This window comes from Panthera tigris, chromosome A1 (assembly GCF_018350195.1).
Source record: "Panthera tigris isolate Pti1 chromosome A1, P.tigris_Pti1_mat1.1, whole genome shotgun sequence".
Lineage (NCBI taxonomy): Eukaryota > Metazoa > Chordata > Mammalia > Carnivora > Felidae > Panthera > Panthera tigris.
Genome location: NC_056660.1, coordinates 213,048,886 through 213,062,649, shown reverse-complemented (window position 1 = coordinate 213,062,649; position 13,764 = coordinate 213,048,886). Strand labels below are relative to the sequence as shown.

Here is a 13,764-nt window from a genome sequence, read left to right as displayed (position 1 = left end):
AAATCTTGAAAACATTGTGCTAAGTAAAAGAGGCCAGTCACAAAAGACCACATTGTATGATACCATTTACATGAAATGTTCAGAATAGGCAAATCCATAGAGATTGAAAGCAGACTGAAAGCAAAATATGGTTGCCTGGGGATGGGCAGGCTGAGGGGAAACAGGAAGTATGGGGTTTCTTTTCAGGGTGCTGAAAACATTCTAAAATTAAGTAGTGTTGCACCATTGTGTAAACATTCTAAAAACCACTGAATTGTATACTTTAAATGGGTGAATTATATGGTATGTGAATTATATCTCAATAAGGCTGTTATTAAGAAAAGTTACTTTACCTTGAGGGAGTTGGATCATCTTGTCCAAGACGTGACATAATATTTATTAAGGTGTTAATTCCTATTAAAAAAATACACAAATAAATACTGTTAGAAGCATTCTAGGATCATGATATGACAGATAGATAATTATCTACTTTACCCCAATTTGATTTCAAAAGGTTTAATATCTGCATGTCTACAAGTGTGATCAACTAAAGTTACTTAAAGCACTTGAAAAGGAGCAACAAATTTTTCTAAAAATTTTATCCATCCTTATAATAATGCTCAAAGTGAATGCTGTTATATATGGGTCATAAAGCAGTAAAGAATGAGAGTATAAAACAGTCATATCATGAGGATTTAGTTTACAATAGAGAACACAGGCCAAAATACAATGATAGAATCCAAACATACCTTTTTTCCGCATGTGCATGTGATGAACTTTTCTATCTCCATACTTGGGCTGCCGAATTCCACAGTTAGATAAAGAATTCCTGGCATGATCAGGATTCATTCCAAAATTTAAGTGATGACTTGGATGAGTCATGGCCAGCTAAAATTTCAATGAAATAAATTTAGTTTAACTCAGAAGTGCCATCATTTGAAATGGTTTTCAAATGAAACAGGAAAGAGATCTATGTATCCAGTCAAATTTTAAGCCCTCATCTTTCCATCTTCTCTCTTCCAGTGTCAGAGCTTGTACCAGAGCTCTAGTACAAGTCCTCGTCTGAAAAGAAACCTAAAAATCCACATCTTTCAAAGGAGAACTAGGATAGTCATCACCTGAAAAGAAGAGCCATAGAGAAGGGAAGGCTGAAAGAAGGGACTCAGGTTTGACAGGCAAATTTTAGCCTGTTTCTTTAAAGACAGTGTCAAAAAAAAAAAAAAAAAAAAAAAAAAAGGTGAGAAAAAGCGTTTAAAAGTGGCAACCAGAGACCAGAGTAATGGAGAGCTATGTTTCTAAACGTCCTCATTATCTCCCAGAACAGAGAATCTCAATGTTCCATTTGTAACCTGCAAGATGAATTACCCCTATTTTGTCATTATGAGTGTACAGGAGAGTAATTCTTACCTGTAACAGACAACGATCTTGGAAAGTATATCCTATTAATTTGTCCAGATGCATTAGGCATTGGTGGTAGCGTATATGATGGGTCAAAACAGGCAACATCATTGCATGCTAGGAAAGAAAATTTCAATATGTTTAACTCTATAAAAACTTATAAAAATGCTTCATCTAACTTACAACAAACAAGAACCATTTTCCATCCCAGATTGCATCTTTGCGAATCCCATATGAGGGGTGGTGGACTATAGTTACGAAGGGTGTAGTCTCAGGAACCACAGTGCCCCGGTCTGATTCCTGCTGTCACTCATTAATTGTGGGACTTGAAAGGGGAGTTATTTAACCTCCCTCTCTCAGTTTTCTCACCTACCGAATGGGAATAATCAGTATAGCTATTTTTTTTTTTGCTGGGGGGGGGGGGGGGAGCGGGGGGGGGGTGGTTAAAAGGATGAAATGAGCAAATACAAAAAAATGCTCAGCACAAGGCCTCTCAGCCTCACTCAGGCAGGAGTAGCCCGGCTTCAACAGGATACAGCAGGGTAATCTCAGCAAGTCATCAGAATTTCTGGGCCTCCTGCCTTTAATTCCAAGAGAATGGATTAGGACTTACAAATTCTGAAACTTTGTCACGGTCAAGACTTTTTTGAGAATCTAAGGAAATGACTGTTTCCCCAGAAAAATGCCTATGTGCATAAACACGTAAAAAAAAAAAGGTATGCAAATTTAATGGGTTCACAGACCCCTAAAAGCCTATCACTATCCTCCAGGTAAGAACTTCTCAGCCAGATGATCTCAAAGGGCCATTCTAGGTTTAATACTTAATGATCTAATAATCTGAGGATAACTTTTATAAAACCACCAATACAGGTAAGTCACCTGAGGACATGGAACTTTTACTTTGGTTTCAATCACTTCTCATTTGGCTAAAGATGCCTTATTGGGAAATAATTTCATAAAAGGCATAGCCTTCTCTTTTTCTTAATAATATTTCCCTAGAACTTGAGAGAAAGGAGTCATTCTTATTCATCTTATTCATCAGAACCTAGAGGATGGGCACAGCCCACAAAATGACTGACATACGCTTTATATCATTTTACTCTTTGAAGTATTTTCAGATGGCATTGTTTAAAAATACATGAAAATGGATTTGCTTGAAAATGCAGAAATCAGTTTCCTGTATTATTAACTTATAAGGAAAGATCAATGCTCCCAATTAGGAATTCCAATCAACAGGAAGTCCTTTTTTCCATTTCAATTCAATAAATACGTATTGAACACCTCCATGTGCAAGGCTTACTAGGGTTGTGGAAGAGAAAAAAGATAGACACTCTCTGCCCTCAAGGGCTTCCCAGAGATATGCCATTATGATCAGAAGTATTGGCATTTCCTCCATGTTGTTCTGATAAGTGCTGCATTAAAGAACATTGTAATAGGGAAACAAAATTGTGACCAATGTCTGGTATCACTTTCCAGGCATTTAAATTGCAGAAAGCTCAAGGGAGTTGATGCTAAAAACTCAAGGTAGAAAGGTCATGAAGACTACACAGTGCAACTATCTTCTTTAAGTATGAACTCAAACTGATGAATTATTTTTTTAATACCTCCAGTAAGAGATCATCCCCTGTCAAGAAAATGACACCCTCTTCAGGGTATTATGCTAACTGAAATAAATCACTCAGAGAAAGACAAATACCATATGATCTCACTTCTATATGGAATCTAAAAAAACCAAACCAAAACAAACAAAAAAAACCAAAACGAACAAATGAAATTAGTACAGAGAACACCCTGGTGGTTGCCAGAGGGAAAGGGGGCGGAGGATGGGTGAAAGATTAAAAGGTATAAACTTTCAGTTATAAATACATAAGTCACAGAGATGAAAAGTACAGTATTGGGAATACAGTCAATAATGTTGTAATAACGTATAATGACAGATCATGACTACACTTATCACAGTGAGCACTATGTAATAAATAGAACTGTTCAATCACCATGTTGTGCAGCTAAAACTAACATAACACTGTATGTCAACTATACTTACTAAAGAAAATGCTGGGTCGGGCTGGACTTGGGTGGCTCAGTCAGATGAGCATTTGACTCTCCACCTTGGCTCAGGTCATGATCTCACAGTTCATGAGTTCAAGTCCCACGTTGGGCTCTGTGCTAATGGCACAGAGCCTGCTTGGATCTCTCTCTCTCTCTCTCTCTCTCTCTCTCTCTCTCTTTCTCTCTCTCTCTCTCTCTCTCCACCTCTCCCTCTCCCTCCCTTTCTCTATGCCCCTCCCCTGCTTGTGCTCTCTCTCTCTCTCAAAATAAACAAACTTAAAAAAAATTAAAAACAATAAAAAATAATTTTTTAAATACTTACTTATTTTGAGAGAGAGAGAGAGAGAGCGCGCGCGCAATGGAAGAGCAGGGGAGGGGTAGAGAGAGAGGGAGAGAATCCGAAGCAGGTTCCAAGCTGTTGGCACAGAGCCCAAAGCGGGGCTTGGTCTCACGACCATGAGATCATGACCAGAGCCAATATCAAGAGTCAGTCGCTCAACCAACTGAGCCACCAAGGCACTCTAATAAAAAATTCTTTAAAAAGGAAAGAACACCCTCTTTAGAGTACTCTGGTGATTAGAAAGTTATTATTAACATTTAATCTAAATCTATCTCTTGGAGGTTTATCCCTTGAAACCTAGTTATACCCCTGGGGACAAAAAAAACAAAACAAAACAAAACAAAAAAAACATTTAATGGTAATGTCTCCACATCTTTTCTTCATTAACCTAAGTCTTATTTCCTTTAACCTTTACTCATGTCAAACAGCTCTGATCCCTTTCACTACTTCCTCTAAACTTGCTCCAAATAATACTAGTTTATCTTTACAGATATGAGTGCTTCTTGTGAATATCACTAAAAGGTATATATGCCCCATGTCCATCTTGTAACCTAGACAACAAAGTCTCAACATTATGTATAAGACTGTTAAAATCTCTAGCTCAGTTGTGTTTTTTTTTTTTTTTTTCATTTTATTTATTTTAGACGGAGTGAGCAAGCATGAGCAGGGGAAAGGGGCAGAGGGAGAAAGAGAAAGAATCTTAAGCAGGCTCCACTCTCAGCACAGAGCCTGACGTGGGGCTCAATCTCACAACCCTGGGATCATGACCCAGGGCAAAAGCAAGAGTTGGATATTCAACCGACTGACCCACCTAGGTGCCCTTTTTTGTATTATCAATCTTTGTGGGGCACCTGGGGGGCTCAGTTGGTTAAGCATTCATGACTTCAGCTCAGGTCATGATCTCATGGTCTGTGGGTTCAAGCCCCACATCAGGCTCTGTGCTGACAGCTCACAGCCCAGAGCCTGCTTGGGATTCTGTGTCTTCCTCGCTCTCTGCTCCTCCCCTACTTACACTCTGTCTCCATCCCTCTCAAAAATAAACATTTTTTAAAAATAAAAAAAATAAAACTGTGACCAAAACTGGAGAGGGCTCTGCAGATTCCAATCTACCGGGTGAGTACAAGAGGACAGTGTAATGCTGCCAGAGAAGCTAAGGCCCTATAAATGCTCAAAATTAAAAACTGAAGTTCCCTTCGAGGATAAAGTCCCATGGTGAAGCAAGTACGGAGAGTAAAAGCCACATTTAAGCAAGAGAGGAAGAATAAAGGGCAAAAGAAAGAGAAAGTCCAGATAAAAGTAGGGGAGGAAAGCAGAGAGGGCAGGTCTCAGATATTATGAAGCCATGTCTTTTATCACTTTGCAAAAGCAGCAGGAGGGGCTCTTTAACCGTGAAAAGTTAATCTGACTTCTACCTCCCTCCTAAAAGTACGAGAAAATATTTCACTTACTTATCTAACATTATTTAACTTGAAGAGCAATACAAAATCATGATCATACCCCATCCAAGGATTTTATCAGAAAATGGAAAGAATAGAATAAGATTCCTCAGATAATTAAAAAATAAAGCCAGAAAAACATGCCAACAAAACAGATGAAAGCTGTAACCTAACATTTCAAAATAAGATAAACAAAATTAAGAAAACAAAGGAAGCTATTAAAAAAAAAACCCCTACAAATAAGTATTACATTTACATTAATTCAGAAATGAAATGACTGGAGGAAAGGAAGATTTGAAAAAAAGTGACAAACCTCAGAGAAAAGACACAAAAGGAAAAAATCATTTTAAGAATACAGACTAAAGAGAATGAACAGCAAATTAACCAATGGATAGTGCCTTTGAGAAATAAAAGATGGAAAAAGGCAAAATTTTAGAGAAATAAAAAAATCAAAAAGAAATGAAGGATTCAAAAGAAAGTGATAGATATAGAAGATAAACAAAGAAGGTACAAAGTGCATATAACATGAATCCTTAAAGAAAATCAATACAACAGGACAGAATAATGAAATGTGTAATTCAAGAAAACATTTGAGATAAAAGACAACTTGAAAGTATATACTGAAGGGTATACGGCATATCTGAAAAAATTAACCAAAAAAGCTGAGACATATTCTAGTATGGCTATTATTAGTTTTTAAAGGAAAAAAATCCTTTAGGCACTGAGACAAAAGGGCCAAGTCACTTATAAAATTCATATTATCACACTTTTGACAACAGAGCTTTATGCCAGATAACAAAGAGAACATATTTAAGATGTTAAAAAAAGAAAACATAACTCACAAATTTTAAATCTAGTTTAGGTGGCCTTTATATTTAAAGACAAAGGGTTAGGAACATGCAGGACCTTAAGGATAATTGTTTCAATAAGCCCTTCTTAAGGAATCTGCCAGAAAGGAGCTCAGACAATCAAAACAAGGGGGATAGACACTGCCATATAAACTAGCAATTACCTTCAAATATATTTTTAACTACAGATAATCAATAAGTGAGTCAACATTATAGAAAATGCCTAATACTCTAACAGATTACTACAACTATCAGAAAATGAGGGGAGAACGTGAAGTCCATGAAGAGTAGGGATGAGGCTGCTGTGTGTCTCATAAATACTAACTTGCAGCAAAAGGATAATCACTTGAGGGGCACCAGAGTGGCTCAATTGGGCATTCGACTTCAGCTCAGGTCATGTTCTCAGTTTGTGAGTTCAAGCCCCATGTTGGGCTCTGGGCTGACAGCTCAGAACCTAGAGACTGCTTTGGATTCTGTCTCCCTCTCTCTCTGCCCCTCCCCTGCTCGTGCTCACTCTCTCTCTCTCTGAAAAATAAATAAACATTTTTAAAAAAAGGATAATCACTTCAAATTAGGTGCTGGATGAGAGAGAGAAGCACAAGAAATAATAATCATTTATTTTCAATAATGGGCAATGGGACACACATAGGAGGGGAGGGAGAAGTTTCATTAGACTACAAAGGTGTTAATAAAAAGATAACCATTCATACAGAATTATGAACCTTCCTGAATATAAAGAGATGTAAAAAGAAAAAAAGAAAAAACAAACAAACAACGAAAATGGAGCTCACAGGGACCACATAACAAAAAACAGTTTGACAGCGGGGAGGCCAAACATACAAAGAATGTATGCATGCGTGTGCGCGCGCGTGTGTCCGTGTTTTCTTATATTAAAGGAAAAAATTAAACCATTTCTAAAAGATGGCTACCCTTAGGGGTGCAGAGGGGCAAGAAAGGAGTAGAGGAAAGAGATACAAGTTAGATTTTTTTTAAAACAGACTTGGCTTTATAAACCTGAGTTTGGAAACATGGAAAATATTTTACAGATTTACAAAACAATACTTTCTAAAAGAAACACTTTAAATCAAAAGTCAAATGAAATAAATGAATCTGTGTACCCAGTTTGTGATATAAGCACAAGTGACCAAACCACAGTAATGTGTGTGCATGCCTTGTGTCATATCTGTAGATAATCACAGATAAAAAGGAATACCCCCAAACAACTGCTTCCCATAATCGGTGCCATTAATATTGTTATCCTGGGACTATTATTAGTGTATTAAAGAAAAATGAGTACTTTTTTTGGTATGAATATCAAATAGTTGATGAGGGAAAGATTCTTTTTTAAAGTATTCTAACTAATAAATGCAGAAAGAATTAAAATATCACTTTGGAAGCTCTTAGTGAATTACTGGGTCTAGGTCATAATTCATTAGTGACTAAAAATGCTACACACAAAAGAGAGACCATGGATGGACCCAGAAGGTATTATGTTAAGTGAAATAAGCCAGACAGAGAAAGGCAAAAAACCTTATGACTTACTTACATGTAGAATCTAAAAAACAAAACAAATGAACAAACAATAACAAAAGAGAGAAATACTCATAAATATAGAAAACAAACTGGAGATTGCCAACAGGAGGGGATTGGGAAAATGGACGAAATAGGTAAAGGGGATTAAGAGTTACAAACTTCCAGTTATAAAATAAATAAGTCACAGAGGTAAAAAGTATACCATAGGGAATATTGTCAATAATACTGTAATACACTTATTGTGGTATTTCATCATGTATACAGTTGCTGAATCACTATGTTGTATACGTGAAACTAATTTAATTTTATGTCAACTATACTTCAATTTTTAAAATAAGGTATACGACTGGGGAGAAATACATTCCAATTCAAAGACTTATTTCTTCAATTGAAAAATGGTCTGATTAAGTCAGATTTCTATGAACAGAATTTACTCTCTAAAAGAACTATTAAATGTTTGGATAATCCACTTACAATTTTTTTTTAATGTTTATTTATTTGTGAGAGAGAAAGAGACAGAGTGTGAGAGGGGGAGGGGCAGAGAGAGAGGGAGACACAGAATCCAGAGCAGGCGCCAGGCTCCAGGTGTCAGCGGTCAGCACAGAGCTCAACACAGGGCTCGAACTCAAGAACCATGAGATCATGACCTGAGTCGAAGTCAGATGGATGCTTAACTGACTGAGCCACCCAGGCACCCTTAAATAATCCACTTACAATAAAAAGAGACAGGGAGAGAGACACCACACTACCACTTAAGAGTAGGTTGCGCAAAAAAATACACTTACAAGTGATCAGTGCCATTCAACAGAACGTCCTATGATGATGAAAATATTCTGCATCTCTGCTGTTATAAGAGGCAATAGCAAGATGTGTCTAATAAGGGCTTGAACTGTGGCTAGGACAACTAAGAACTGAATTTTTAATTTCATTTAATTCTAAAAAAAATATTTTCATATTTATTTATTTTTGAGAGACAGAGCACAAGTCGGGGAGGGACACAAAGAGAGGGAGACACAGAATCCAAAGCAGGCTCCTGGCTCTGAGCTGTCAGCACAGAGCCCAACATGGGGCTCGAATTCACAAACCGTGAGATCATGACCTGAGTCTAAGTCAGACCCTTAACAGATATCCAGGCACCCCTAATTTCATTTAATTCTAATTAATTTAAGTTTATAAACCCATGTGTAGCCAGTAGTATTGTATTAGACAGCAGTTTATAACAATGTATAGGATATACAAGGGAGAGAAGCACATGTTAAATGATACCATAAAGTTACAATCAGCAAAATTCAGATCAGATCAGACCGCAGGAACACTACCATTACTGAACACGAGATTTGAGTTTCTTCAATAACAAAAATTTGCAAGGAAAACAAAGGGAAAATGGAATGAGAACTTAGGGTAAAGAGACTTAAAATACATCAACTCATCGCAATGTATGAATCTTGTTTGAATCCCAATTCAAGCAGACTGACACAGATCTAACAGACAGGAAAACATGAACACTGGCTGGTATTTGATATTACAGAAATGCTGCTGATAACCACTGAGGCCGTGTGAGGACTACAAAGAGTTCATTACACTTTTCTCCCTGACCTTTTATATGTCTGAAATTTGTATAATAAAAATGTAATTTTAACAGTTCTCTATCAGGCCAGTCAGCCATCAAGCAAAATCTCCTTTTCTTCCATTACGAGAAGCACGACATCTCCAGTTCAAAAAAATAAAATAAAAAAATCAAGTACCTCTCATTGTCCAAAAATTTGTTATCAGTAACTGTGAAGCCATATGTCTCTCAGAGGTATAAATCTCCATTTTCTCTCCCAAGTTCAAACTTAGAAAATGACTCCTTCAATGTGTTGTCCAAAACTCTTAATCCCTAGAGATATTTCTTTACACTGTTCAGTCCCCTTGATAAATCATGAAGCGAGAGTATCAGTTATTGTGATCCAGCAAGGCAGCCCTCCATTCCATTCCAGAGTTACTATGGGAAGACAGCACAGCTATTAATGCATCCAAATATAGCCCTGGATCTACCCAGTACAAAGACCAACCACCACAACTCAGCTTGTCTCCCTAGCACCAACAGCAATTCTCCATGCACCTGTGCCTCCTTAGTTTTCTCAATGAGTTCATCTCCCCAGTTTGGGATAAGCCTTATATGGGCTATATAACCATAATGGTGGCAGATTCCTTGCTTCTTTTTTGGTGTCTCTGTTTGTCACATTTATCCATTCTCCATTCTTATGGTTCAGTTTATTGATTCCCATGGACCATCTACCTCCTTACCATAGCAGAGGGTACAGGCACCTACTTCTATAAGATACCAATTCAACCTCAGTGGGCAGAACCCCACTCTTAAAATACAGATCCTGTAGCAACATGCTGCCTTTCTTCCTTTTCTGAGTCCTACTGTTGAATTTTTCAGCCTTGGTTTCAGGTTTTAATTCTTGCTTTTTTTCCTCCCATGTTACCTAGAATTCACTCTAATAAACAGCAACACAGAATAAATCTTTCAATAGTTTGTCTCTAAACACAGTTTCAAGTCTGCATTTAGTTCACATGTAATTATAGGTTACAGGCCCACACCTAGCTTCCCATTCCTCCTCACATTGGTTGGAGCATCAGATAGAATTTTCTAACCTCGTTAACAACCCTGTAACTTCTCTGGTGGGAGGTTATACATCTAGAATAAAGGGCTGGTACTTAAGTTTCTCCTCCTCAGATGTGTGACAACAGTTTCATCTCAGAGGCAGCAAGATAACATCAAAAGGCTTTTGCCAGCAATCTAGTAGCAATTATTACTCATGAACAGTGGGTTCTACATCAATGTGTTACCAAATAGAGAATCCTTCCCCTGCCCAACCCCTGAGAATTTTAGAGAAGTGGTTTTTTTTCCCTTAAAATTAAGTGTGAGGGGCGCCTGGCTGGCTCAGTCAGTTAAGCATCTGACTTGGGTTTCGGCTCAGGTCATGATCTCGTGGTTCGTGGGTCCAAGCCCTGCATCAGGCTCTGCACTGTCAGGGCGGGGCCTGCTGGGGATTCTCTTTCTCTCCCACTCTCTCTGCCCCTCCTCTGCTTGTGTGCTCTCTGTCTCAAAATAAATAAATAACTTAAAAAAAAAATTAGGTATGAGTCTACCTATTCACAGGCTTCAGGATTACTCAAAGTATTCAGTGTATAATTTCATTTAACTGCTCTTTCTCAGATTCTTATTCTTCATTACCAAACATACTAAATGCCTTTAGTTTGAATGTTTTAAACTGCATTATTACATGCCACCTGCCATCTGATTTCAGGAACACACACAAAAAGAAACATTTATTCTAGGATAAGAAATTAAATAAAGCCAACATTACTTGTAAAAAATAGGATGGAGACTGGAAGCATGGCTTCTAAACAGATGGCAGTTGTCTTTGGGAGAGTGGGAGTCCTTCAGAGCAAAGGACTATTATTAGATCAAGGAGTACTCACCTTGGCAGGAGTTTTAATCAGGGTCCAATTTCTCTGACCAGTTAGTAAAAGGAATTAACTGAGTGCTTTTGCCTGCCAATCTCCAGACAGAAGGTTAAATATAATACATAAAGAGATGATAACCTAGTCCTCCAGCTACTTCTAATCTAGCTGACAAGCCAGAATAAGAAATCTGTGACACAGCTGAAGAACACAGAACTGCAGTGGAAAAGATTATTCAGCACCCATATGCACGCATTTCACTGAAAGAAAGGGGGGGAAAAGGGCTCTTTGTTTTATTTTAATTTTATTTTGTATTTATTTATTTATTTATTTATTTTGAGGATAGGGAGAGAGGCAGAAGGAGATGGAGAGAATCTTAAGCAGGCTCCAAGCCCAGCATGGAGCCAACTGCCCAGCACAGAGCAGAGGTGGGGCTCAATCTCACAACAAGTGAGATCATGACCCAAGCCAATCAAGATCAGATCAAGAATGGATGCTTAACTTAGTCACCCAGGTGCCCCAAGGGCTCAATACTTTAAACAAAATTGTGTCCAGTGGAACAAAACTGCCTTAGGGCCTGCTACAAGGGTGGAAATCAATACAACAGGATACTCCATCCACTCCCACCACCCCTTAGTTATTTTCTATCTTTTTACAAATTAGGGCTCTATAGGGTTTTGTCAAAAAAAAAAAAAAAACCACACACACACACGTTTAAAACCCACTGAACTGAAAGATCTCTAAGGTTCCTTCCAGTTTATAATGTTCCACAATTTTATGATGTCTCTATCAATTCTGACTCATCACTGAAAGCACCAGATTTTGAACAGATTGTTGAACATTCCACATATTGTTCTTATAATGTCTACCTTAGGATGACATTATGTTGGTTTGGGAGAAACTGAAAACCTGGGTATCATGGCTTCAAGTGGCTTTAAGAAAGAATCAACAGAGATACTCACTCCTGAAAGTACTTATGGTAAAAAAAAAAATTGGTCAGTTAACAAAGTAACTGAAGACTTGGTAGATATAGGTGGTTGCCACTGTTGGTAACTATTCTCAAACTATTTAGTAACACTGCATCAATAGCAATTAATCTTAACACAAAAATATGTAGCTCCAGACATCACAACATAAATGAATTACACAGCAATACATTTAATGATAAGATTAAATCCCACTGTTCAATATAATAATTAAATGCCAACACCGACTTAAGGAAAAAATAAACCTCATTATGATGAAATAAATTCCTAAGACTGCTTGAACTGACTACAATATATACTACCATCAAAACAGAATTAAGTGGAAGCCTGTAAGTATTCTTCCAAAAGCCTGAACACAGTGAACTACATTACTTGATCCCTGCCTGTGTACTCATTTCTGCTACTGTAATTCCCATGGAGCATAACCAGTACCAATCATAACAAAAGAATCAAGTGAAGAGCCCAGGGAGATGCTCGGTTTTAGGAATCTCTAATCTGGTATAAATTCCACTCATAGGGAAAACAAAAATAGTTACTAGTGAGACAGTCATATATAGCTGAATTGTTCTTCTATTAGTTCACCCATCAAAAACAATTATCATTTGGCTCAAATATGAAATTTACACTGGTTCTGTTCATTAATGCCTTCAATTCTCTAAAGTATAAGTTTGAGTCATCTGTCTGGAAAGTTTGTACACACCACCTTCAGGAGTCTGCCTGTAGAGCTGCTGGAGCTCTTTTCAGAAGCACCCACACAGGTGCTGCGAACAGGCGGGGGCATTTCAAGAACAGACTTGCCTTCACTCAACATGCAGAGACAGAATTTAGTACTACTAAGTAACTGCCCACCACTGCGCACATGCACACGTGTACACACGCAGTGGCACACACATACACGTGCACACACACACACAAAACTGAACAAGACAACTTGAAAATGGACACAAAAACAAAACCCAAACAACAGAAAACAATTTATGGTTGGTGTTCCATTTAGCTATAAGACAGTATGTTCTACGGAAATTCATAGATATTAGGTAAACTTCAGTGGCAGATGTCTTTTAAAAAAAGAGATATATAGGTATAATTGTGTTCTCAGAGGCGTCATCACCTGACAGACATCAGAACGGATGCCAGTTTTCCAAAATCCTTGACTACTCAGCTCCACAGTCACTTCTCGCCTCATTGTATTCTTCTGTCGTATTTTTTGGAGCGCTTCCTAAAAAAGAACTCATTACGATAAGTAACCTGACAGTTGTAAGGTAATATTAAGCCAAACATCAAGCATTAGACTATAAGCTGGATTCACTGAATATCACCCTTATATTCAGGTATTCAAACCTCTTTATGCCAAATTACAATATTTTATTTGAAATGAAGGCCAGGATCCTCAAAGCCTTGGGTGTAAGTCGGTCTTTCTTGGTAACTACATAAGAAAAAAAATCTAAACCAAATCGACTATTCTGGTGAGTTCAAGTAAAAAATGACCTTGTACTGATAAACAAAATGTGATGTTTGGGACTTAAAATCATCATGTAAAAATTATACTTATATCAAGCCTTATGTTAAGCATTTACATCTAAGAAAGACAATCAGTAAATTAACCTGCAACCCACCTAATTCTAAAAGTTGCTTCTAATTTGCAAAACCCTTACAAAAACTCTTGCAGGGGTACATTTTATTTTAAAAAGACAATGATTCAAAACTTTTGCAAGACATAATCAAGACTTTGCAAGACT

The 13,764-nt window shown here is 37.5% G+C and overlaps 1 protein-coding gene across 7 annotated transcripts in view; it reads right to left on the bottom strand.

The window, feature by feature from the left end:
* The window catches only part of DROSHA (drosha ribonuclease III), a 125,207-nt gene that overhangs the window by 48,879 nt on the left and 62,564 nt on the right, over positions 1-13,764 (bottom strand). For all 7 annotated transcript variants that reach the window (XM_015544399.2, XM_007097443.3, XM_007097446.3 and 4 more), the window contains 4 exons: positions 13,137-13,244; positions 1,387-1,494; positions 729-867; positions 333-393 (listed from right to left, as the gene is read on the bottom strand). In XM_015544399.2, the coding sequence (XP_015399885.1) occupies positions 333-393; positions 729-867; positions 1,387-1,494; positions 13,137-13,244 (416 nt within the window). The remainder of the gene's footprint in view (positions 1-332; positions 394-728; positions 868-1,386; positions 1,495-13,136; positions 13,245-13,764) is intronic.